The 26,030-nt window shown below is 67.2% G+C and overlaps 1 protein-coding gene across 2 annotated transcripts in view; it reads right to left on the reverse strand.

Annotated features, from left to right (window-relative positions):
• Positions 1-26,030, reverse strand: part of SHANK2 (SH3 and multiple ankyrin repeat domains 2) — a 173,063-nt gene that overhangs the window by 9,568 nt on the left and 137,465 nt on the right. Inside the window, exons 17-23 of one of the 2 annotated variants that reach the window (XM_070427138.1) lie at positions 14,216-14,351; positions 13,195-13,275; positions 11,913-11,933; positions 6,588-6,718; positions 6,173-6,257; positions 5,380-5,400; positions 1,820-4,223 (exon numbers count right to left, since the gene is read on the reverse strand). In XM_070427138.1, coding sequence (XP_070283239.1) covers positions 1,820-4,223; positions 5,380-5,400; positions 6,173-6,257; positions 6,588-6,718; positions 11,913-11,933; positions 13,195-13,275; positions 14,216-14,351 — 2,879 coding nt within the window. Of the gene's footprint in view, positions 1-1,819; positions 4,224-5,379; positions 5,401-6,145; positions 6,258-6,587; positions 6,719-11,912; positions 11,934-13,194; positions 13,276-14,215; positions 14,352-26,030 lie in introns of both variants that reach the window. The other variant, XM_070427139.1, reaches the window with a different exon arrangement.

Below are 26,030 nucleotides of genomic sequence, written 5' to 3' on the forward strand. Positions count from 1 at the left end.
ACCCCGTCCGAATCTGCATATTCAAACGTCGTTAATGAGGGAAGCTCGGTCAGGCAGCCTTTGCCTGAGTCCTGGCTCTGCCTCCTGCTGGCCGCGCACGTGGACAAGCCACGTGGCTTCTGTGGCTCCACGTCTCCTGGAACAAAGGGTGTGGTTTGTGGGGCCACGGGCCCTTCCCAGCCCCAGCGGCCCCCCCTCGCCCCCTGACCCTGTGGGAACATGGCGAAGGCCGTGGTAAGCCTGGCCAACTCTCCGGTCAAGGAACCGCCAACAAGGAACTGTTGTCGGATGTGAGCGCGGACTGTACACAGCGGCGTCCTGCTCTCCCGGCCTTGGCATGAGCACGCCCACTCTGCGTGCGTTCGCTGTTTCCTGTGCTCTGTAACTCTGTATCTGGAGAGCCTGCATGGCGGAGACCGCCAGGCCGTCCGTGGGCGCCTCAGTCCCACTGAATCGTCCTTCGCAGCCAGCCCTCTGGTTATTTCTTTGGAATCCGACAGTGACACACAGGCCTTTCCGGACCCGGGTGTGGAATAGCGGCCCCTGCGCCCAGCTCCCAGGAAAATCAGTCCTGTGTGAACGCCCTTTGTGACGCGTGAAACACTTAAAGCGTCTTAGTTGCACCTTCACATTGTAGCCACTAAACAACTGCTGCTGCGTAACGAGAAGGAACTAGCTGCACTCGCCAGCTTTTAGGATTTCCTTCCGACTTCTGCGTGCATGACAGTTGCAGGTATGTGTGTACGTCACCCACCAGAGACGGGGACACTGACATCTCCTCTCCCAGGCGGCACTGCTGGCGGCAGTTAGCAGCAGGTGTGGGCGAGCGTCCCTCCGCTGAGCCGGCCAGTCCACACGCCCCCGAGAGTCCTGGGAGCCGTGGAGGAGCTGCCTCACCCCCACCCAGAAGAGCGCCGGGAGTTGGGGCGCTCGGCCCGCACCTCCAGACCCAGCGGTGGCGCGACGCCCTGATTCATGGCCGTGGCTTTCGCTGTCGGCCTGGAACGCCGCCCAGCAGGGGTGCGAAGAAAGACTGCGTCCGTCAGAGTGATGAACCTGAGCGCACACACCAGCTGGAGAGACGCCGCCGCCCAGGGACCGTGAAACGGCGTGTGCCACAGGGAAGATGGCCGGGAACCTGGAGGACCGACCGGGGCACCGTTCCCCTGAGAACAACCCGGAAGCTGCAGGCAGCCTTGGCAGGGCCTGCTGACCGGATGTGGAAAGGACCCCTCGTCCTGTACACCCAGTTCCCACTGCACAACTTTAACCCTCGCGACCCTGCGAGTGGCTGACCGGGACAAGTGGACACTTTGCTTCCACGAGGCCGGCCTGATGGGGGGATGGGTGGGGGGGTGCCTTTCATTCTGACTTCCCTGCCCGGCCCCTCCCCAACCCTCAGCCAGCGAGCGATGGGAGGAGGGAGAGGACCACGCACACCCGTCTGTCCCCCTTCCCCCTTCCCTCGCCCCATCCCCATTCCTGCTGGCACCCCTACATCCTTGTCAACTCGGTGGGCTTCTGCGAGGCTCCAGGATGGCCTCTGGACGGTCCTGGTGGAGATGGGGACTCGACGGGAGCGAGCAGAGTGCTCGGGAAGCCACTCACTGGCTTTGCTCGGAGCAGGCGCACGGGGTTATGAGCCCGCAATCGGAGCGCCCTCCTGCCAGAAGGGTGGGGTCTGTGCTCGGCCGCATGCGCCCGAGTCCAGGAGAACGAGAGACAGGCTTCCTGAGCCCTCTTCACGCCGTGTCGCCTGGATGAGGGCGAGGGAGCCCGGCTGCAGAGCTGCGTCTGTCGGAGCGCCTGTGGGACTTACCTGGGAGCGAGGCTGGCCGGCTTGGTCCCCGTGGGCGCGTCCACACCTTCGCCCGGCTTGGCCAGTTTCTCTCGGTTCATTTGCTGCAGGATTGAGTTCAACTCGCTGATCACGTTCGCCTTCGGGCCGGAGAGGATGGGGCTTCTGACCTCCGAGACGTCACCCCACAACTTGGAGGTCCTTGGCTGGATCCCCTTCACGGCCCCGGGCTGGACCCCGCCGGGTGGGGGTGGGGGTGCAGGCGGGGGGATGAAGCCGTCTGCGTCCTCTTCCGCCAGCGTGTCCTGGTATAGCACGTTGCTTTTGTGGGCAACGGGCTTCACCTTGGGCTTGGGAGGGACGGGGGGCTTGTCCAGCACAAACGCCTGCCCGTCCGCGTAGACCGTGCAGGTGTCCACGCTCTCGCCACCCTCAGAGGACAGCGTGGAGATGCTGGACACGGTGGAGACGGTGCTGGTGGTCTCGAGGGGATGGTCGCTGCCGCTGCGGCTGTCGGCCTCCTCGATGCCCGAGTCCGTGACCGTGTCAAAGCTCTCGGGGGGCGGCAGGAGCGGGGCCGGCAGGCAGTTGGGGAGGCCGGCCAGCTTCTTGCCGTCGGCAGAGCTGGTGGGTTGGCTGGGGTTCGACGCAGGGGACGGCGAGGCGTCGTTTCTGTCCTGCTGGGCCAAGCCCGTGAGGGCGGGGACAGAAGCGATGCGGTCGTCGGGGATGTCAAAACTATTGGCAAACTCCAGGGGGGGTGGCAATGGCTCTGTGAAAGCAAAGTCCTCGTCCAGGTCCACGGACGCCAGCGGCGGGGGAGGGATGCGGAATGGCAAGATCACCGCCTCCTCCAGGGAGCCCGCCGCCACCATGGTCCTGCCGGGCGTGGTGGCCGCGGGCTCGGGGCCGGCGGCGATCTGTAAAGCACCTTCGGTTTCGGGAACACCTTCTGGCACCACAGGCAGCGCGTGGCCCGGCGTGGCTTCTGCGTCGGCGTTCTCATCCCCCTCCTCCAGGCAGCTGCCAGGCGTGGCGGCGTCCACCGTGTGGACCATGAGCAGGCCGGCCGACTTCTGCTGGGACGTGTCCATGATGTCGATCAGCATGTTCTTCCGGTCCTCGCCCTTGCGGTCCCTGCCCAGGCCGCTCTCGTACTTGTTCTCGGTCTCCTGCCGCCGCAGGGGCCCGCGCGCGCCCTGCCTGGTGGCCGTGGGGAGGCCTGCCTCCATGCTGGGCCGCATTTTGGTATCGATATAGAGAGGTTTGTTGAGGTCGGCCTTGGGGGCCTCCCCCTTGGGGCCCTGCTGGGCCTCCTTCATGGCTCGGTCCCTCGCGGAAAGTGCCAGGGCCAGCGGGGAGCTGGGGTCCAGCAGCCTCCCGGTGAGCGGGTGCACATAGTTATCGGGGCTCGCGGCACCACCGCCCTTGGGGGGCCCCACGGGGCTGCCCTCGGGACCCTTGGCTTTGGACGTGTTCGGCGGCCTCCCGGCCTCACCCTGAGCTCTGGCCTCACCGCCACCCACCAAATGGCTCTCGGGCTCCCTGGGCGCCGCCCCTGGCGTGGTGGGCAACGCCAGCTGCTCGGCGCCCTCCTCTTCGCCGAAACTACCCTCGGGGAACGCGGGGGGCTGTACCCGGGAGGCGGGCGGCCCCAGACCCACGTCCTCATCCCCCAGGTCCGTGGACAGGAAGGCGGGCGAGTTCCTCCTGGCTTCCAGCCGCTTCTCCCGGTCCCGCACGGCCCCGGCGATGGCAGCGGCGAAGGGGCTGCTGACGGCCAGGCCGTCGTCCGGCCGCAGCTGGCCCGGCGGCTCGGGGACCTGGGGGTCGGTCTCCACGCTGCTGCCCTGGCTGCTCTTGCCGCTGCTGCTGGTGGAGGGCTCCTTGACGATGATGGTGGGGATGGGGATGGAGCAGGTCTTCTCGGGGCTGTCCTCCACGTTGGACTGCTTCACCAGCGTGCCCTTGCGCCGCGCGGGCTTGGCCGGCACGTACACCGCCTTGCTGGCGATCCTGCCCACCTCTGAGTACGGGTTCTCGGGCATCTGCCCCCGCCGGCCGCGGGCGCTGGCCTGGGCGGCGGGGGTGCGGCCATAGAGGTCATCAGAGTCCAGTGAGTAGCGGTCCAGCTCCCGGCGGTAGAACAGCCCCTTCTCCCGCATCACGGCAGCCACCGTGTCTGAGCGCGTGGCCGGCGACACCTTGGCCGTGGGGTTCTGGTTGAAGGCGGGCTTGATGGTGCCGTAGACCCTGGGTGTCGGGGACTTGGGGCAGTTGTAGGTGGTGGGGGAGGGGGGCGGTGGGGATGGGGGCACGGACTGCGGGGGCGGGGGGATGTCCTCGGACGTGTCCGGCATGGACAGGCTCCTGGTGAACTTCAGCATCGGAGGGGCCAGGAACTGCCGCTCCTCCTCTGTTATTCCTGCGGGAGAAGGCGGGGTCAGTGGGAGGTCGCGGCAGCCACACCGCCCACCGTCACAGCACACACACAGCACAGGACACATGCCGAGGGGACGTGGCCCATCTGAGCCCAACAAGTAAAAGTAAAATAAAAAGAGGAGGAGGGTGCTGAGTGCGTGCTGCTGAGGTTCCGTTTCTGCCCAGAGCTGGGCCCCTGGGCCCCTCGGGCGGGCCGTTAGCCTTCATGCGTGTGCGTGTGGTGTGTCAGCACGTGGCGGGGGCGGGGCTGAGCTGGATCGGGAGTTGGCCAGGGCCCCTGGGTGTCTGTAGGGTCTTGGGCTGAGGTGGCCTCCCTGCCCGTCTGAAACGAGGGCAGAGGCGCTGTGCGGAGGTGCTGCGGGAGCACTAGCGCCGCCCTCGTGGCTGTGCAGCGCCCTCACCTGCGTGGCCCTGGGACGGTCCTGTCCGTGTGGCAGGAGCCAGTGTCCTGGGCCGTTCAAGGGCTTGAGGGCCTTGGGGCTCCCTGGGCCTCAGAGGATGCAGGGATTTGTGAATGGAGGGAGCCGGGCCCCCTGGGCTGTGCTGAGGGTGCGGTGCTTCCCACAACCATGACTGGCCAGGGTCAGCGCTCGGCTGACGTGGCACAAAGTCAGCTTGTGTTCTGGGACGTGACTAGTGACCCAGGGGTGTTGGACCTGCTGAGGGCGTGCAGGGTGCGGGCAGCGTCCCCGCCTCGTGGTCCCGACAGCATGTATGTGCGCGCGCGTGTGCACATGTGTGTGTGTGTGCGTGTGCGCATGCGTGCGTGTGTGCGTGCCGCCCGTGCGGGACTCCCAGACGGTCCCACAGTCAGAGCTATAAGAACGACAACAGAACGCACTCCAGGAGGCGGGAGCCACGCTCACACATGGACGCCGACAGACGTGAGGTCACGTGTCACGGAGCATGCAGGGTTCAGGTGACAGAATGGATCACTTCAAACGACAACGACTCCCAGAGCAAAGGACAGGCACGCGTCCAGGGCGTTGCCCTCGGTAAGGGTATTCCAAATCCACGCACTCCTGCGAGGCCGGGGCGCGGGCGGCCGGGCCCGACGAGCCGCTCCCAGGAGTGGGAATTGGGAACACGCCTTACAGAGCTACCGGGCACGTGCCAGGCACAGAGGCCGGCGCACTGACCTGACAGAAACAGTCTGCTGTCTGGCGGGAGGAAAGGGTGGTTACCGACCGGCAGCGCCGTGGCCGCGGCGTCAGGGCTGCTCTGCAGCCGAGCCCCCGGGAGGGGAGGCCCAGGAACCGCAGGTGCGGCTGCTACGCCCCAAACTAGGGACGAGGAGGCCGCGCCTCTACCACACGCAGCGCATCCCATCTCTACGTGGCCAGGCCCGGGTGTCGGGCAGCGCCTGGCCTCTGAGGTTTGCAGGGTGAGGACAGCGCTGGGCTGGCTCACGGGACTGTCAGGGGTCACGGTCACCCTGCCCGGAGCCGTCAGTGGGAATCCGTGTGACGTTAACGAGAGAGTGAGTGGTTTACAACACACATAGGACAGTGCGATTAGAAGTCCAGACCCGACCAGCCACCCTCAGTGTCCACTGGGCCCGCCCCACAAAACGTGGCTGTGGCAGGCAATGCGGGGGCGCAGCAACACAGGCCCCACGCCACCCGCCCAGCAGGCCCTCCCCTGCCTCCGCCGTGTGCCCGCCCCCTGCTGGCCTCTCCACCTGCCCACTCCGACCCTCCCCTGCCTCCGCCGTGTGCCTGCCTCCCCCCCCACTGGCTGTACAGGTAACCTGGCTTGCAAAGGTTGGGAAGCCCCCTGGACTTTGCGTCCAGCGGGTGGGACTGGGGGCCACCCTTTAGGGGGCGGGGGGCCTAGGGGTGGCCAGGGCACTGCCCAGGGGCTCTCAGCCCAGGGCACCCCTGTGGGTGCGGCCACACTTCTTACCTATTGACTTCTGCCTTCGCATCGTACCTCGAGGGAGGCCCAGGAACGGGCCCTTCGGGCTCCCGGGCACGGTGGGCGTCATCACAGCGATGCCCTGGCGTTCGTACACGGACTGCAAACCAGAGGCGACACGGGTGAGATGCGCCAGGCCAGCCTCACCCCCGCGGCAGGCCTAGCGGTGCCAGGGAAGCCTGGGCAGACGGCACCTGTCCCGTGGCTTCTCGGCCACCCCCATGTCCAGCTGAGGCCCGAGCGCTGGCCGGTGCTCTGTGCCCAGAGGACAGTGTGGCCCGAGACCCGGGGAGGAGCGGCCTCCTGCTGGGAGGCCTGGGGCTGGGCTCCGGGTCTGGTCAGTGCGGGGACGGGACCCAAAGCTGTGAGGATGGCCCCGCCGGGTGCTGCCCGAGGCCCGCCCACTCCTGCCGCTGGAACCGCCACTCACGTTCACGTCGGAGACGGACGGAAAGCACCGGCTGGAGGGCCGCTGCTTGATGGTGGCCACGCGGGACTCCACGGCCACGCTGTCCGCGGCGCGGGAGGGCTTGGCGGCGGGCACGATCTCCTCGGGCTTATCTGCAGCGGGAACAGACGGGCACGGGCGTCAGAGGCCGAAGCCCCCGAAGCGCAGCCAGGGGCTCAGAACAACCAGCGCCTCCGTGTTTACACGGCAAACGACTGCTCGGTCTCCCAATCGCGCAGGGATCTCCCCACACGGCACAGCGCCAGGACCCCCGTCCCCAGCCCTCGTGGTGGTGGGGGGGAGGAGGGTGGCGCACGCGGAAAAGACGGGAAGACCTGCAGCAGCCCATACCCAGAGGCCTGGTGCCCCGAGGGCCCATCCCCGGGCATCGCTGCGCTCACACGGGGCACCGATTCCGACGCTGGTGCCCACCCCGGGGCTTTGTCAGTGCAGAGTGCGGCTCCTTTGTGACCCGGTGCGGCTGCCGGGCCTAGGACCCAGCACCGGGCTGGAGCCGTGGGCAGCGTGGGCCTGAGGGGCCGGCCAGACGCAGCAGCCACGGGGGAGCCTCTGACGCCCCCGCCTGCGCCACGGGGAACCCCTCCCCCGTAGTAGCACAGTCACGTGTGTGAGTAGAGCCGGGTGTAGCCATTACTGATCCTTACAAACGAAGGACACGTTTACGAAGCTGAAATGCAGCACGAGAGCTGCGGGCCGCGCCGGGCCACACACGTGTCTGGGCTCAGACTCCAGGTCTGATGGGGGCCGCACCACGCAGGAGCCAGCTCGCTGAGACCCACAGGTGCGTCTGCCATGGGGCCCCACACACGCCCAGCACCCAGCGCCCTTCAGTCAGGGGCTGCGCCAACAACGAGCTGGGGGCGGAGTGTCCCACGTGGGACCCCTCAAGGCACAGCACCCCACCCCCACCTCCGATCACTCTGCCTCAAGCCCGAGGGCTTCTCCGAGGCCGTGCTGCCCGCTCCGGGGCCTGTGACTCCGCCCGGCGTCCCGTCCACACCCTGCGACCGGCTCCCCCTCCCTCAGGCCCTTCCCTTGGTCCCCACCGCCCAGCGGTGCCCCAGCCCCAGCCCAGGCGTCTGCCTCCTCCATGAAGCCTTCCCTGCAGGTCAGGGCGGGTTCCTCCGCTGCTGGGATTTAACCTGTTTCCTCGAAGGCTTCTCCCCGCCCGGGGGTTGCAGGGCCTCGCTACCATGACCACACGTGGCCGGTCCCCTCAGCCTCCCGTGACCACACGTGGCAGGTCCCCATAGCTTCCCGTGACCACACGTGGCCGGTCCCCTCAGCTTCCCGTGACCACACGTGGCCAGTCCCCTCAGCTACCATGACCACACAGGCTGGTCCCCTCAGCTACCATGACCACACATGGCCGTCCCCTCAGCTACCCGTGACCACACAGGCTAGTCCCCTCAGCTTCCCGTGACCACACGTGGCCGATCCCCCCAGCTACCCGTGACCACACAGGCCGGTCCCCTCAGCTACCCGTGACCGCACAGGCTGGTCCCCTCAGCTACCATGACCACACATGGCCGTCCCCTCAGCTACCCGTGACCACACAGGCTAGTCCCCTCAGCTTCCCGTGACCACACGTGGCCGATCCCCCCAGCTACCCGTGACCACACAGGCTGGTCCCCTCAGCTACCATGACCACACAGGCTGGTCCCCCCAGCTACCATGACCACACAGGCTGGTCCCCCCAGCTACCATGACCACACGTGGCTGGTCCCCCAGCTACCATGACCACACGTGGCCGGTCCCCTCAGCTACCATGACCACACAGGCTGGTCCCCTCAGCTTCCCGTAACCACACAGGCCGGTCCCCTCAGCTACCATGACCACACGTGGCCGGTCCCCTCAGCTACCATGACCACACATGGCCGGTCCCCTCAGCTACCATGACCACACGTGGCCGGTCCCCTCAGCTACCATGACCACACGCGCTGGTCCCCCCAGCTACCATGACCACACGCGCTGGTCCCCCCAGCTGCCATGACCACACATGGCCGGTCCCCTCAGCTACCCGTGACCACACAGGCTGGTCCCCTCAGCTACCATGACCACACGTGGCCGATCCCCCCAGCTACCATGACCACACAGGCTGGTCCCCTCAGCTACCATGACCACACGTGGCAGATCCCCCCAGCTACCATGACCACACAGGCTGGTCCCCCCAGCTACCATGACCACACAGGCTGGTCCCCTCAGCTACCATGACCACACAGGCTGGTCCCCCCAGCTACCATGACCACACAGGCTGGTCCCCTCAGCTGCCATGACCACACGCGCTGGTCCCCTCAGCTTCCCGTGACCACATGTGGCCGATCCCCCCAGCTACCATGACCACACATGACCGGTCCCCTCAGCTACCATGACCACACATGGCCGGTCCCCTCAGCTACCCGTGACCACACATGACCGGTCCCCTCAGCTACCATGACCACACGCGGCCGGTCCCCTCGCGGCAGTGCCTCTGTGGCACTCAGAAACCCGCTTGGGGAGCCAGCAGAAGCCGGGCCTCTCCATGGCCATCGGCCTCACGCAGGCTGTTCTCTGAGGACAGAGTCGCGCCCCCTCACCCCCCACCCGGCACCGGGAGCTGGTTCCCAGGTGCCCCCAGGCCTCAGGCCCGGTCTCACTCTTGGCGGCAGCGGGGCAGCTCCCCAGGCTCTCCTGGAACTCCAAGCCCAGGGGACGCCCCAGTCCGGACAGCGAGAGCCCAGCCACACCCTCGGGCGGCGTGGCGTCGGCCGCTCTGCTGTGTGGTGGCCATGGCTGGGCCCCCAGGGGGTGAGGGCCGGCCCCAGGTCTGTCCTGTGACCGAGAGTCGAGCAGCCGGGTCTTCCTTTCCAGCCGGGCCTCCCGGTCGGGCCTTTGCATCGAACCTCCCCGGCTGGTGGTGAGCGCCCAACCCGCCCCAGCACGCCGAGGCCCGCGGCCCAGCCGCCCACAGTCCCACCTCTGGTGTTGGACCCCGGGCCTGCGCAGGCACCCCCAAACGCCTCCAGCGACGGGCGTGCCCCACGGGGCAAAGGCGGCATGGGCCCTGGTGGAAGCTCCAAGGCCTGGCCCGTGGCTCACCCTCCGGGAGCCGGGCCGTGGGGGGCGTGGGGGCGGCTCCCACTCTGCAGAGAGGACGCTGGGGCCTGAGGCTCAAGCTCCTGCAGGTGGGCCCTGGGGCCAGGTGGGGGCTGGGGCTCAGGTGGGGGTCACCATCCTTTGCGCCCCACCTCGGGCCAGGGTGCCGCGCCCTGGGGAACAGCGGGAAACGAGGCTGCCGTGGGGGGGGGGGGCCCAGTCCAGCGGTGAGAGAGCAGGCGTGGGCGTGGGGTGTGGCTGAAGGTGCGCCCTGAGCTGTGCCACCTGTGGGTGGGCGTCCTCGTCTCCGGTTCAGACCCGGGTGGGGAACGTCCCGACGTCCGGCCCGCGGGCCGCAGGAGGCCCTCGGGATCACGTGGTCGCGGGCCAAGGCCTTGGGGAGTTAGTTACACGAGTGGCCACCGGAGCTGCGAGGCCCGGTGGAAGTGCCCGTGGCCCGGCAGGGACCAGGCTCCCACCCGGGGCCTGGCCCTCACCCCGCCCCCATGGTCCTGTGACCCTGAGCACCTGTTCCCTCCTCAGGGGCTGGTGGGGGGGCACCGCGCCCCTCCCCCCGGGCCTGGGTGCCCTCCGGCGGCTGCCACCCCGGGAGCCTGGGCCTGAGGCTCAGCCTACGCCGAGGGCTCGTTCCCGGACACGAGGCTTTGAGGACCACGCGAGCCGTGGGCCTGCTCCCGTCCCGGGTGAGGGCTGGCCACGGCTGCACTTAGGGGAGCCGGGGCTGGGGGACGGATGGGGACGCGTGGGGGATGCGTGCAGCCCCCGCGGCCGGAAAGGGAACCCCATTAAAAAGAGCCCCGGGCGGGTGTTCACGCACACGCTCCGCCGTCCTGTCTGGGAGACACACGGGACGCCCGCTGTTCACGGACACACTTCCTGGCGGGGACGGCGTCCCCGGGGGAGGGCCGGTGTCCAGCGCGGCTGGTCCGCACACGTCCTGGTCCTGCCTTCACCGAGTCCCCCACCCGGGGGGCCCTCCCGCAGGGGAACCAGCTCAGCCGCCGGAGTCCACAGAGGGCAGAGGGCAGAGGGCAGAGGGCGGGCTCCCCTCCGAAAGCAGCTTCCAGAGAGAACGAGGTGTCAGCCGCGCGGGGTCCCTGCCTGCGCTCCGGGGCGTCTCGCGCTCCCCCAGGGCCGGTCCCGTTGGCTCCCGGGCCGAGAGCACAGGGTGGGCCTCAGCGGCCCTGGGAACTGGGGTGGAGGCGAAGGGTTTGGAGACAGGAAATGCGGTCAGGGTCCTAGTCGCTCAGCGGGAGGCGCCGCGGGGCCGGGCAGGGGGCTGCTTCCCCGAGGTGTCCATGTCCGCCCCTGAGCAGCGTCCCCAACGGGGGGTTTGGAGGGAAAAGGGGGGCGACGACCGCGAGTGTATCTTACACCTCCCGGAGCAGGACTCCGAAGCCGAGGGTCAGAGGTCAGCCCCTCCGGAGGCTCCCAGGTGGGGGCTCCGCGTCCCGGGCTGTGGCCACAGCACCAGCCCCGCCTCCCCAGGCCTCTGGGGGCCCCCCTCTGGGGCTGTCTCCCCTGAGACAGGCCCCCTAAGAGCCGTGCTGACTTGATGCTGCTTCTTCCCACTGTTGGGGTGTTGTCTCCGGAAACCAGGCGAGAACACCCCAGATGTGGGTGCTGCCCAGGGAGGGGCCTGCGGTCGGGGCTCATGGCTGCCCGACCTCCCCGCACGCAGCCCTGGGGCGGGGCAGGGAGAGGCTCCGCCCTACGCCCCCTGATCCGGCCCCCCAGCTTAAGGACAGTTTCCTGTGGATGCAGAGCTGGCTGCTGAAGAGCGGGGGCTTCCTGGGAGCTAAAGGGGGGCCGCCCCCCAGGGCAAAGAGGCCCGGCCGCTGGGCTCCAGCCCCATCTGTGGGCCAGGGCCCCATGTGCCTGCGCCTGAGCCGCAGGCAGCCCCGCGGTGACCGCCGAGCCAGGCCGCAGGCTCCCACCGCGAGGACGAAGACAGCTCGGGGGACGGGGAACACGTCGGGGGCCACAGACGGGACAAGCGAAGCAGACAGGACAGACGGGAAGGCGACGGTCCCAGCGCGGGCCCCGCGGGAGCCGGCACAGGGAGACAGCACAGGCCACCGCACACGCGAGACGCCAGCCAACGCCACGCCAACGCCACACCAATGCCACAGAGGGTCTCCTTCCACGGGGGTGGGTGGGGCCGGAAACAGACAGGGGCCGTCCCCTTACCCTTCTTCTTCCGGACCGAGGCTTGCAAACAGAAAGGGGGCGTGAGTCCCGTGGGGCAGCGCTCACCGGGCCCAGGGATGGGCCCCCCCAACCCGACCGGCCAGACTGACAGGACCCGACACGGACTCCAGGGGGCGGACCCAGCACCTATGCTCCCCCAGGCCCCTCCCGCCCCCGCCCCACGGAGCGCTCGCCAGGGCCAGTGCGGGGAGAAGGGTGACCCCCGGCCACGCGGGACACCCTGAGAGGCCCAAGGGTGGTGAGCCCCGCTGGTCCAGCCGCCCCCGAGTCCCCCTTTAAGGGGGAGCTGCCTGCTGGTCCCTCTCGGGGGGAGGGTGACCCCCACAGGCCCTCGGGGGGCTGGCGCGTCAGAGGAGACAGGCCGTTGTTCACACAGTCACCCCACTGGGTGCCACACGGGGGCAGCGGCCGTTTCTGGGGAGTCTTGTCTGATGGACAGGGTGGGGGAGGGGCCTTCGGGGAAGCGCTGGCTCTGGGCGGGGTGGTGGGTGCCTGCAGGCTCGCTCCTTCCTGGAACACGGGGGCGTGAGGGGTGCGGCCGTGCCTCCCACGGACGAGGTGGCTGAGACCCTCCCAGGGGCACTGCCTGGAGGTGAGGGAGGAGGGACCAGGGGAGCGAGCCCCAGGCAGATGCTGGCTGGTGCTCAGACTCCCACCCCCGGGCTCAGGGCACCCGCCCTTCCTCCGCCACCTCTTCCCTCTCAGCAGAGTGAGCACCTCCCCCGCCCACCACCTGTGGGGGTCACGTCACTGTCCTCCTCGCCAAGGTGTCCCGGGCTGCGTGGCGACGCCCAGCATGACTGGCATCGACCGGCCCCAGGGCGCCCGCATCTCAGCGGTCAGCACCGTCCGCCGGGCCCAGGGCCACGCTCTCTGCGCACCTTCCCGCCCGATGACAGGCCTTTGACGCAGGCGCCAGGGGCTCCCTAAACCCGGTGGCAGCGCACCCGGAGGCCACCCCACCGCCACCTACAGGGACCCCCCAGGGCGGAGCTGCTGGTGGGAGCCCTGCACGGAGGGCCTGCGGGCTTCGTGCCGACACGGTGGGCAGCTTACCTTTATCCACTGGTGAGAGGCCCAAAAATTCAAAACAAAACAACGTTAGACGAGCCAAGAGGCACAACCAGCGACCCCACCCCGAAGCCGGCAGGCACGATGGAGACGCCAGCGTGGGGCCGGGCGGGGGCAAGCCAGCGAGCACAGGGCCATGCGGGTGGGCGCGGGGCGCGGGGCGCGGGGCGGGGCGCCCGACGGCGCTTACCGAGCTCCTCCAGCTCCGAGGTCATGGACTTGGAGCGCAGCGTGAGGGCCGTGGTCGGAGCACGCTTGGGAGGCGGGGGTGCTGGGGGCGGACAGGAGAGACCGAGGCGTGAGAGCCACCCGGGCGGCGAGGCTGCCACCCCACCCGCCTTCCGGACCCACCGGGAGGCGGCTGCCCGGCTCGGTCTCCCTCTGAAATCCCTCAGTCGGGGACGGCCACCCTGCTGGCCCTCGGCTTCACTTGGGCCTCGATGGGTCGGGGCCAGGCCAGGAGCTCAGAGGGACCAGGCCAGCCCCGCCCCTCTGCACTCGCCCCAGCAGCCCGGGCACTCGGGGCCCTGCCCTCCTGTCGGTGTGGGCCCGGTGGCCCGGCGGCCCGGCTGGGATGGGAGGTGCTGTGCCGCCGGTGACTAAGGGGGCCTGGCGGCTCCGCAGCCTGTGCGCTTGGCTGCCCCCGCCAGCTGCCAGGAAGGCTCGACAGACTGGGGGTTCTCCTCATCCCTCCGCAGGGACGGGCCTCAGGGGCGCCCATGCCCCCTCCCAGCCTCCTTGTGAGGAAAACCTGGGAGCTGGCCCCCTGGCGCCCCCAAGCAGCTCTCCTCACCCCCCGCAGACGCCGCCTCCAGGCAGCCCTCCCTGCTGTGAGGCAGTTCCCTCAGCCCAGGCTCTTAGTGGGGTGGTGGGAAGTGCAGGGCTGTGGGCAGGACCAGGTGTTTCCAGCTCCTTCCCAGCCAGGGGCCTGGGGTGCATCGGGCCTGCCTGGGGCTCCCCCCTGCCGCCTCCCTCGGGAAAGGGGTGGGCCCGAGTCCCGGGGGGCAGCCAGCTCTGCAAACAGCGGGCCCCGTGGACAGTAGGTTGGACAGGAGCCCAGGCCACCACTGCCCCGGGCCAGCTCCACAGTCACCTAACCTCCCTCCCGGCCGCTCTGCCGGCTCCCGGAGCAGGTGGGACACGGCTGGAGGCGCCCCCTCCCACGGCCGGGCTCTCGGGGTGACGGCGGGGGAGGCGCGGAGGGCACCCACCTTTCTTCCTGGTGGTGTCGTCGGGGTCGAGGCTCCTGGTGACCGTGACCACCTTGAGGACCAGGTGGTTCCCTCCCTGGCGGATCATGTTCACCACCTGCCGGTGCCCGACCTTCACCACGTTCTCGCTGTTCACCTGCGGGGACACGGCAGCGGCTGTGAGAGGAGCGGCCCGAGGCGGGACGGGCTGCCCTGCTGTGTCGGAACCAGAGGTGCTCTCAGGGGGACACGGGGCGGGGGGAGCGGTTAGGGGCCGGGAGCCGGGACTGGGTTCCTCTGGCCAGCGCCCCCCACCCCCCGCCCCGCCCTGCAGCGCCCACTGGGCTCTCTGATCCGCACTGAGGCGCTCACGGGGCAGCTGGGAGCCGTTTCCTGGCCGCCGGGGCGAGGAAGGCCCGAGACGCACGTGGTGCCACGCTCTGGTCTTCATGGCTCAGAGCAGACAGGACACGTACTTGCTTCCCAGGCGTGTTGGGAACACGCACCCCAGGGACACGCCCGCTTCCTCCGGCCGCCCTCCTCCCCGAGGGAAGCTGGGCTGGGGGGTCTGCGTGTATCCACCCCCCCCCCCCCCCCGCCGTGGCGAACATGAGTCCCCGTCCCAGCTGCCTCGCTGCCCGTGAAGACACGTGTGCCCGCTGTTCCGGGCAGAAGGACCTGCTGCTCCGGCCGTGTGGAGTGGCAGCCCGCACAGAGCCCGCCTCCCCCGCGGCGGCCACACCCGTCTTACGTCCTCCTCCTGCTTCGCAAAGTAAAGAAGCTTCATGGAGTCCCTCCCGCAAAGCAAGAGACGCGCCAGCTGGGCCGTGTGGGATCCATGGACCCGCGGCCTGGGTGCCAGGAGCGCGTGGCAGGGCGGGCAGAGGTGCCAAGGGGCACGTGCTCGATGCTTATAAACACCCTCCCACGAGAGGGGCAGGCAAAGTGGCCAGGGGCCAGTGTGCCCACAGGAACAGACAGGACCAGGACGGGACGCTCAGCTCCCCGCTCCTCCCCGCGTGGTGGGGGCGAGCGGCACGTGCTGCGTCCTGCGTGACTCCCCCAGCCTCTCGGCAAACCCAGCCTTCAGCTCAGACGCTCAAAACCGCCCGTGCGGGACGGACCCTGAGACGGGTTAGAGCAGAGGTTCTCAGCCTTGGCTGCACATTAGAATCACCTGGGAATCCTTTTAAAACCCTGATTTCTGGGCCTGATGTGATTCTAATGTGCAGCCAAGGCTGAGAACCACCGGGTGAGATAAGGCGCTCGCGGTGCCTCAGCGCCCAGGCTGGCATCTCCGTCCCCCGTGGGGTCCCGTGCCCCTCGGGAAGCCTGGGCCGGTGACCCCGTCTCGCTGCCTCCAGGGGGTGCTGTGCACCCCACGCAGCCCTGCTGAGCCAGGCAGTGAGGCGCAGGGGGTTCCAGAGAGAACCTAGTTCCAGTTCGGGGTCGAGAGCGCGGGCCGCGCCCTCCACGAAGCGTCCTGGGTGCCGAGGGCAGGAACCACGCCGCGCCCACCTGTCCCCGGGAGCGTCTGAGGAGGTGCCAGCCTCCCTCCCTCCGCGCACGCCTGCGCTTCCACCTGCCCCCTCCTCCACGGAAATCCTCATTTCAAACGTCCAACATGCACCGGGTCTAGAGACAGAGTTCCACGGCTCGTCACACGCCAGCAGGACCGCCACCGCCCCGCCCTCCGCGTCTGTCCCGCCTCTCCGACCCCCGGCCTGTGGCCGCTCGCTTGCTGGGTGGTGGAGTTTTGGGAATCGCCTGCAGTCGCCCCACTGTGGGGAGGGGTGAGCTCCGCGCTTCTCCGCGGGCAGGCTGCCCCCTGGACCGCGGGCGCTTGGCCGGGCTGTGCTTACAGGGTGTCCAGCAGGGTCCCTGGGTTCCGCCCACTGGGTGCCAGCCACACGCCCCCCCCCCCCCCCACATGACAACGTGGGATCGCCAGGTGTCCTCCGGGAGGTCAGTCGCCATGTTAGCTTTCTTCCTTCCATCCCCGCCCCCCCACCCCCCCACTTTCCAGGGCTTTTATCTTCCAGTTACAGTTATAACTTTAACGAGAGCAACGTTCCGGGTTCTACGTCGTGGCTGAGTAATAGCTCCTCGCAGCTTAACGGCAGGATGTACCGCGACTCCCGTGCCTTCTCCCGTACATTCCGTGTTCTCTGGAGCGACGTAATTTGTTTATTGGTTTAATTTTCTACGTGCTTAACAAATTCAAATCCAAACGCTTCCCAGTTACGTAAATCTCTTCTCCAAATCTTTAACTACACTGGGTATGTGGCTGTCTTCTTTACTAAAAAAACCCTCGCCGGAGGATACTTCTATTGAGTTAGAGAGAGAGAGAGAGAGGGGGGGGGGGGGAGGGAGGAAGGGAGAGAGAGGAAGACCAGTCAGCTGGCTCCTGCACGCACCCTGACGGGATCACCCACAGCCTGGGTGTGCGCCCCGACCGACCGGGCATTGAACCTGCACCTTCGGTGAACGGGACGCGGCTCCAGCCCACGGGGCCGCCGCCAGGGCTGCTGCTGGTCTTGGTGAGGAAGTTGCTCCTGAAGCCGCCTCTGCTCCGGACGGGGGCCCAGGGCGGTCCCCAGGCCCGTGTCCCCATCGCTGTCCCCCTCGGGATTCCTTCCGAGCCTTTGTGTTGCGTCTCTTGAACCCTTGACCCCGTGCATTTATTTTTCAAAAACCTCATTAGTGGGAGAGGACATTCTCCAGCAGCGTCTCAATAAAGGAGCTCCCCCCCCCCCCCCCCAACATTGCCTGTTCGAATGGCTTTATCTGCAAACTTACATGGTCATCTGGCCGGGTGTAAGGTTGAGGTTGGAGGGTCAGGTCGCATAGACTCACGGGACTAACCTGTGCAGTAAGAACAGTGAAGTCTGGACAAAATGCACCCCCACCCGCAGCCCAAACAAACACGGTGCCCGGAAGCTCTGAGGGCTGTTTTAAAAAGCGGTCGGCAGGTTTTGGAGGGCAGTGCGGCATGGCAAGTGCTGGGCCATGGGCAGTGTGGGCGGGGCCATCTCAGGCTCTGGCCATCGCCTGGGTCCCTGAGCCTCCTGGCTCCTTTGCTTCTTCCCGGGGGAAGCTCACGGCCCTTCCGCAGGTTGACAGCACAGCCGGACGAAATCAGTGAGGGCGGAGCTAACGGAGAGTGAGGGCGGACATCACAGGAGCTAACGGACAGTGAGGGCGGGCGGTGCGCGCCCGGGAGCTACCGTAACGGATAGTGAGGGCGGACGGTGCGTGCCCGGGAGCTACCGTAACGGACAGTGAGGGCAGACATCACAGGAGCTAACGGAGAGTGAGGGGTCCACGCACACCTCCGGGCGGCCACTCCCTCGTGTGCAGGGGGCATCCACCCGAAGGCCCGTGGGCAGGGACGTGCTGGGGGAGGGGCCTCATTTCTTTTCGTTTCTGGGTTTGTTACAGAGGGACCTGGTTCCACTCGTTTTGACACTTTTTAAAAATATATATATAGTTTTTTCTTGATTTCAGAGGGGAAAGGAGAGGGAAGAAAGAGCTAGATACATCAATGATGAGAGAGAGTCACTGATCAGCTGCCTCCTGCACGCCCCCCACTGGGGATGGAGCCCACAACCCGGGCCTGTGCCCCGACCGGGAATCGAACCCTGACCTCCTCGTTCACAGATGGACACTCAACCCCTGGGCCCCGCTGGCCGGGCTGCTGTCCTGTCTTTAAGGCCCATGTTCTTATTTTGCTGCCACTTTACGAAAAGGGCCCTGGGTTCTCACTGCGAGGATGTGAGCGCCCCTCGGCTCCCTGGGCGCGTGGATGGCATTTCTCATACCGTCTCCCCGCACACTGGCCTCTGCCCTTCACGGATGCCGGGGGCAGCCCTGAAAGCAGGGCTCCATGCCAGCTGTTTTGTGAACACGTTACAGACACACCCTAAAATTTAGGCTGCAGCGAGTGACCCCAACAGCCAGCACAAGACAGAAGAACAAACCGGCGCCCGACATTGTCCACCTTCTCGAAGCTGCTGCCGTCAACTCCGGGGAAGAGAACCGGGGGGCGGGCGGAGAGAACAGACACAGCCCCTCACCCCCGAGCGTGCTCCCCGAGAGGCGCAAAGGGGGTTCAGTGCAGGACAGGCCGCCCTTTCCCAGCGAGCGGGGAAACCGGACGCCCCCTGTGGGAAGGAGAAGGGTGCACAGACCTTCCCCGGACTCACCCCTCGGACGACGCCCTCGTGATGGGGGGGGGGGGGAGGGGGGGGCCGGACGGGACGACCTACACGCTCCCGGAGAGGACGAAGAGAACACGCGGGGCCTGGGGCTTGGCTGTGACGGCTCAGCTGCAACCCCAACCACAGACGGAGCATAAAAAGGGCAAAAGCGACAGAACGAGGCCCGACGACCGACGCGAAGGGAGGGACTCATCTGCGCATCCCTCCCACCGCCTCACCTGCTCATCAGCCACCACCCATCACCCACTCGGGATCGAGACCACAACCCGGGCGTGTGCCCCGACCGGGACTCGAACTGGTGACCACCTGATCCCTAGGCCGACGCTCAACCCCGAGCCACTCTGGTCAGGCCGACGTACACATTTCACTGAGAGAACACGTCGCTGCTAGAGACGCTCGCTACCCGCCCTCGGGGCGGGCTCACCTGTAACCGGAAACGCCTGGGGGGCGCGGGGCCTGCACGTAAACCGCCGAGGCTCGGCTCACACTCCCGTCAGAGCACAGCTCAGAGGCACATGCACTTGCCCAGCAGCCTCCTCCTCCAGCTCCCAGCCTCCCCGTTGCTCCAGCACGGGGTGAGGCGGGGGGCGGGGCGGGGGCGCGCTGTGCCTGTGGCCGCCTGCACTCTCCTGCCCTGCCCCGCTGCCGCCAGCCCGGGCCACCCCTGTGCCATCCCTGCACGCCCCACACTGGGGATCGAGCCTGCAACCCGGGCATGTGCCCTTGACTGGAATCGAACCCGGGACCCTTCAGTCCACAGGCTGACGCTCTATCCACTGAGCAACACCGGCCAGGGCCCAGCCCCCTTTTTAAACATCCCGACAGGAAGTAATAAAACGTAGGCACCGCCAGGGAGAGTGTGCACCCACAGCGCTCAGCCAGCGAGGATCGGGGAGGGCCTCGCGCACTAGGGACAGACTGCTGGTTGTAACGGGGGGCGGGGGGCTGGGGGGGCTAGGGGGGGGTGCCTGCCCACCAGACACCCGACCTTGCGAGATGCCACGAACAGCTGCGCTTTCGCCGTGCTGGTGTATCCATTGTCTGAGTTCGGGCAGGTGAGCACGCTGTTCACACGGGGCCCAGGAAAGGGGTGCGGGCCAGAATGGGGCCCCGTGACCCAGGTGGGCCAGGGATGGTTGGGCCACACTGCAGACACCCACTCCCTCCGGGGCCGTGAGGACGTGACCTCCCCCCCCCCCCCCCCCCACCCCCGTCACCACTGTTGGCCAACGGAGCCTGGACCGCACTGTCCGGGGCCCTCGGCCCGGCCTGGAGCGACTGGGGGGACGGGGTGGGGGGGGGCGGTGGGCTGGCGGGAGGGGGGCGGGGTGGTTGCGAGTGGCGCTCCTGCTGCTTCCTTTTTGGTGAAAGTTCAGCCTGTTGGACGCTGAGCAGGAGGCCGGGTCTAAAATAAGCCAGAGCTGCGTCAGCGTGTGGGCTGGCCCGGCAGCGCTGGGGGCGAGGTGCTGCCGTGGGCGGGGCTGCCCCCCCACCCCAGGCCCCGAGCCGTCCGGAGGGGCCCAGCTGCCACTTCCTGGGGCCGAAGGGCTCCCACGTGCTGGGGGTTGGAAAGTTCAGCTTTTCTTTCTTTTAAAAGACATTTTATTGATTTTTAGAGAGAGAGAAAGCGAGAGGGAGGAAGAGAAACTGATGTGAGAGAAACATCGATGGGCTGCCTCCTGCACGCCCGTCCCCGGGATCGAGCCCGAAACCCGGGCGTGTGCCCGACCGGGAATCGGACCAGCACGACACCAACCCACCGAGCCCCAGCGGCCAGGGCTGGCTTTTCTAACGTGAGTGCTGAGCTGTCACTTCCCCCAGCCTCTTGCCAGGGATGTGGGTGCTCAGGCTGGACCTTCTGCAGCCACTTTGTGACGTGAGGTGACGGCGACGGGCGTCCCTGTGAGAGACAGGTGAGATGACACTCGGGAGGCGGCCGCGGGCAGACAGAGGCAGAGTCGGGGCGACGAGGCCACAGGCGCAGGGGCTGGAGGAGGCAGGAAGGACCCTCCCCGAGGCTTGCAGCCTGCTGACACCCCGATCCCAGCCCCGTGACCCCGAGTCTGGGCTCCCGGCCTCCAGGACCGGGAGGGACAAGTCCTGCTGTCCAGTGGCCCAGCCGGTGGTCATGGCTGTGGCGGCTGCAGGACACTGACCCGCCGCTCGCCACCAGCAGGTTCCACGCCATAGCAGCCACTGTGAGGGCACCTGCCCATGAGATGCGGGTCAGTTACCTGCCGGTTGGATTTTTAAAAAAATATATATTTTATTGATTTTTTACAGAGAGGAAGGGAGAGGGATAGAGAGTTAGAAACATCGATGAGAGAGAAACATTGATCTGCTGCCTCCTGCACACCTCCCACCTGGGATGTGCCCGCAACCAAGGTACATGCCCTTGACCGGAATCGAACCTGGGACCCTTCAGTCCGCAGGCTGACGCTCTATCCACTGAGCCACACCGGTCAGGGCCCGTCGATTGGATTTTAAAAAATACATATTTGTATTGATTTCAGAGAGGAAGGGGGAGAGAGAGAGAGAGAGAGAGAGAGAGAGAGAGAGAGAGACACAGGATCGAGCCCACAACCGGACATGTGCCCCGACCGGGAACCAAACTGTGACCTCGACGTTCAGCCACGGAGCCACGCCGGCCGGGCCCACGGCTGGATTGGTGTAGAGGGCGCCGAAGGGCTCCGGTCCCTGAAGGGCTGGTGTAAGGCGCTGACGCTCCGGCCCTGTGCTCACAGCCATCTGGTCCCGGGCCAGCTCGCCGCAGCCAGAGAGCGTGGAGCAGGGAGGTGGGAGGGAGGGGACCGGGCTGTCATCGTCCTCTCCGCGGGGTTCAGGCCTGCACGGGCTGGGTCAGTCCTGCCCCCCTGGATCTGGCGGCTCTGCGTGGGGACACAGCCAGCAGGGCCCACAGGGCCCAGGGACGCGTCCTCCAAACACCCCCCAGTCCTTCCCAGGGACCCCGCGGCTGTGACTGAGCCGCCAGGGACCCGAGGCCACAGCCTCGGGCAGAGGGGGAGGTCTGTGTCCAGGGGCAGCTGACCCAGGACCCTGGAGCCGTCCTGCCTGAGCTGAGGTGGCCCCCGGAACGCCCCACAGAACGAGCACAGCCCTGCCCATTGGTGTTGAGCCGCGACGCGAGGAGGGAGCGGGCGACGCGTCTGAAGCGGGAACAACAGGAGCCGCGATGGAGGGACCGTGGGAAGGAGACCGCGTCTGTCAGAGCAGCCGCCCGCCTCGGGGAGGAGCCTCTGGGCCCAGAGACAGCGCCCACGGGGCGACCCTCCATCTGAGCACGGCCCCACCCCCCACCCCCTGCCCGGCGAGTCAGCCAGGGGAGCACGAGGAGAAGGGGCTGCGTGGGAGGTGCGGGGACAGAGGGCGGGGACAGGGGCCGAGCCGCCTGCCTTGTTTGGCTCTGGAATCTGAGGCCACCCAGTGGCCAGCGTCCAGCCGGTGAGCTTCCTGGGGCGGGAACAGCACAGAGTCAGGGCCTCAGACCACAGATGGGGCGGGCGGGCCGGTCCCTCCGGGGCTGAGGGAGACGGAGGACTGGCCTGGCGGGGGCCCTCGCCTTCCCCTGGCTCGTGGTCACACCCTCCTCCGCCTCAGGTCCTCGTGGCTTCCCTCTCTGCCTCTGTTTCCCCTGCTCACAAGGACACAGCCATCGCCGTCGGGCCCACTCCGCAGTGACCGCACCTCGCCCATCCGTCTGCAATGGCCCGTCCCCAGTGAGACCACATCCTGAGGCTCAGGGGGCCTAGGGCTTGGACTCATGGGTTTGGGGGACACAATTCACCTGCAGCAATTCCTCTACGAGGGCCTTCGATGGGGGCAGCGGCTGACACTAGTCCAGACCTCTGGCCCCCAGGGCTGGGAGGGGTGCAGGGCTGGGGGGACACAGGGCTGGGAGGGGTGCAGGGCAGGGGGGACGCAGGGCTGGGAGGGATGCAGGGCTGGGAGGGGTGCAGGGCTGGGGGGGACGCAGGGCTGGGAGGGGTGCAGGGCTGGGGGGACGCAGGGCTGGGAGGGGTGCAGGGCTGGGAGGGGTGCAGGGCAGGGGGGACGCAGGGCTGGGAGGGATGCAGGGTTGGGAGGGGTGCAGGGCTGGGGGGGACGCAGGGCTGGGAGGGGTGCAGCCATCTGACCAGGGACGGGGCTGGCTGTTCTCAGGAGGAGGGTGCACCAAAGAGGCTAGGAGTGTCCAGCGCTGGCCCAGCCTCAGGATCTGCGGGTTCAGGCCCAGCGGAGCCCCAGGAGGCACCATCCACCTGCAGGTCTCCCCACCAGGAGCGCGAGGCCCCCCTGGAGTGATCGTGGGCCAAGGCGCACTCTAGCGCCGAGCGTGGGGAGATTTATGGCTGGATTCGGCTCCCGCCTGTCCCCCATCATGACGGGCAATTTATCAAGAGCTTCCACTCAAAGGCAGCGGCTGAGAAATTAATCCCCAAAGCAAACGATTAACTCCCCGAGGGGAGGGGACGCCTCGTTGCCCAGGCACCGGTCCCTTCGCATCCGGGAGGCGATTTTCCACCTGGGCTGGTGGGAGGGGGGCGGAGGCGGGGCCCAGCAGGCTGTGAGCACCGTGGACAGTGCGGGCTCCTCGCTGGTGCCATCACGCCTGTGGCTGGACGTGCAGCCAGAAAGTGGGCAGGGCTCAGCATGACAATGAGCGAGGGGCCAGCCAGCCCAGCGGGGCGATCAGGACCCCTGACCTCCACCTGGTCCTGGTTCCCACCATCTGGGCCCCCCAACCTCCACCTGGTCCTGGTTCCCACCATCTGGGCCCCCCAACCTCCACCTGGACCCGGTTTCCACCATCTGGGCCCCCCGACCTCCACCTGGACCCGGTTCCCACCATCTGGGCCCCCCGACCTCCACCTGGACCCGGTTCCCACCATCTGGGCCCCTTGACCTCCACCTGGACCCGGTTCCCACCATCTGGGCCCCCCGACCTCCACCTGGACCCGGTGCCACCATCTGGGTCCCCCGACCTCCACCTGGACCCGGTTCCCACCATCTGGGCCCCCGACCTCCACCTGGACCCGGTGCCACCATCTGGACCCAGTGCCCACCATCTGCATGAGCGTCCTGGGCGGCTGCAGCCACAGACATTCACTGCTCATCCTGGAGGCTGGCCGAGGCCTCTCTCCTGGGCATTGGACGCGACCCCTCCCCAGGTCCCTGGGGGTCGGCTACGAACAGCACCGTGGGAAACAGGACCGTGTGTGGAGGTTGAAGGAGGGAAGTAGAAAGTAAAATAATACATCGGAGCACACGGCCCCTGTGTCCTGTGGCCTCATCTCCTCTTAGAGGGACCCGTCCTGCGGGGTCCGCGCCTCCCTGCGGCCTCCCTCTCACTCGTCCTCAGAGGCTCTGTCTGCAGACACGGCTGCGCTGAGGAGCGGGGGGCTGTGGCCTCAGCATGTGAACTTGGAGGAGGGGACACAGCCCTTGTAACCACCTGTGACACGTGTTACAGCCGATGTGCCAACACGAACACGTTGGTCGCTGAGCCCACAGTGTCCACCGGTTCGCTCCTGTGTCACACGGCCTCAGGGTTTGTTTGAACAGACGTGTGGCGTCCCACACCCAACCTCACAGTTGCACTCACAGCAGTTTCACAGCCCTGGGGTCCACAGGCCGTCGCTCTAGCCACTGAGCCACCGGCTGGGGTGGTGGAGTTCTACGTTTATGGGAAAATCGGGTAGAAAGCAGAGTCCCGTGCCCTGCACCCCTTTCCTACACAGAGGGGCCCCCCACCCCCTGCTCTGCTCCCGGCTCTCCTCACTCAGGACACCGCCCGGCAGCTGACGCACCTGCAGGTGCTCCAGGGGCCACGTGACGCCTGCCCTCTCGATCGGGGATGCGCCTGCCGAGTCCCACACAGGCCCAGCTGGGTCAAAGGGCATTTGCATTTAAGGTGTGTTTGTGAAAAATTTAAAAATTTGATCTTAGAGAGAGAGGAAGGAAGAGGGAGAGACAGAACGCCAAGGATGAGAGAGAATCACCCATCGGCTGCAACCCAGGCAGGTGCCCTTGACCGGGAATCGAACCCTGACCTCCTGGTTCAGAGGTCGACGCTCAAGCCCCGAGCTGCGCCGGCCGGGCTCCCCGATCTGGCTTCGGAGACGTCCCTCCCGCTTCTCGCTCGTCCTGTCTCTGACGTGCTGGCTGTGGCCCGGCCTCCGTTCTACGGCGGGAGGCCTCTTCTCCCCGCGCCGGACACCGGAGGTTTTTGCCTTTACCGCTGGCCTGAGCCACCCGGCAGCAGGTGCTCCGATCTATTATTTTACTTTCTACTTCCCTCCTTCAACCTCCACACGCGACCCTGTTTCCCACGGTGCTGTTCGTAGCCGACCCCCAGGGACCACGTCCGGACAGAGACCCATCCCCGTCCCCGTCCCCGGCCCGCCAGGCGAGAGGCGGCTCCGCAGCCGGAGGCCAGGACGAACACCGAGGCCATCCCCACGGACGCATCACCCCGAGGCCCGTGATCACAAGTGACAAAGGCGCCGGGAGCTCTGGTCTCGGGAAGGGAAGGAACGAGGCGCGTTCCCGGGAGGCTGAGCCTCATCCGCCCGCCGGCACGCGCCCAGCGGCCGCCCCAGCTCACACGGATGCTGTGGGTCAGAGCGGGCGGGTAGCAGGGAACCCACAGAACCGCCTCTAACCGCCCGGCGGTGCCCTCTGTCCGCGGCTCCCCGGAGACCTTCCGCGTATCCGTCTGAATAATTGATTTGAGCAGGAAAACCTCAGGCCTTTCAAGTCCCCCGTTAATCGCCCGGAAAGAGAGCTCCGCTCGCCACACGTCTGCCCGCCGCGACCAGAGTCCCGCCGGGCGCCATCGGCCCCTCGGGTAGCCAGGGGTGCCCTTGGCCTGCGTCGGTGGCGAGTGCTTCTGGAACCTTCTGAGTGGCTGCTGGGTGCACTACCTTTCCAAGGGGTGCTGCCCCCCACGTCAAATGCACTTGGTTATAACCGACCCCACGTGGGCCACTCGGCGAGCTTCTTCTATTGGGTGTTTATGGGCGGAATTGTGGCCCCAAAATTCACATGTGAAAGTCCTGACGCCCAGACCTCAGACTGTGACGGGACGTAGAGACGGGGCCTTTAAGCGGTGGCCCAGCCCTGGTGGGTGTGGCTCCGTGGAGAGAGCGTTGGCCTGCGGACTAAAGGGTCCCCGGTTCGATTCCTGGTCAGGACACATGCCCGGGTTGCAGGCTCCATCCCCAGTGTGTGTGTGTCGGGGGGTAATGCAGGAGGCAGCCAGTCAATGATTCTTTCTCATGATTAATGTCTCTCTCTCCCCCTCTCCCTTCCTCTCTGAAGTCAATAAAAATATCTTAAAACGATAAAGAGGTGGTTGGTTAAGAGTGAGACGGCACGGCAGGCCCTCCTGCAATCAGACCGGTGTCCTCACAGGAGAGCCTGGGACACTCGGAGAGGTGCCAGGGGTGCACACGCCCAGAACGGCGGCCACGTGAGGACGACGGCCATCAGCCAGCCACGGAGGGCGGCCTCGGGGACAGCGGCCCTTCCCGCCTCAGGACCACGGGGAGGGACTTCTGCTGTGTGCCTACGCCGCCGGCTTGTGGCAGCTGCTGGTG

The sequence above is a fragment of the Myotis yumanensis genome, unplaced genomic scaffold (assembly GCF_028538775.1).
Source record: "Myotis yumanensis isolate MYYU_CA2020_CCGP unplaced genomic scaffold, mMyoYum1.0.hap1 SCAF_10, whole genome shotgun sequence".
Taxonomy (NCBI): Eukaryota; Metazoa; Chordata; class Mammalia; order Chiroptera; family Vespertilionidae; genus Myotis; species Myotis yumanensis.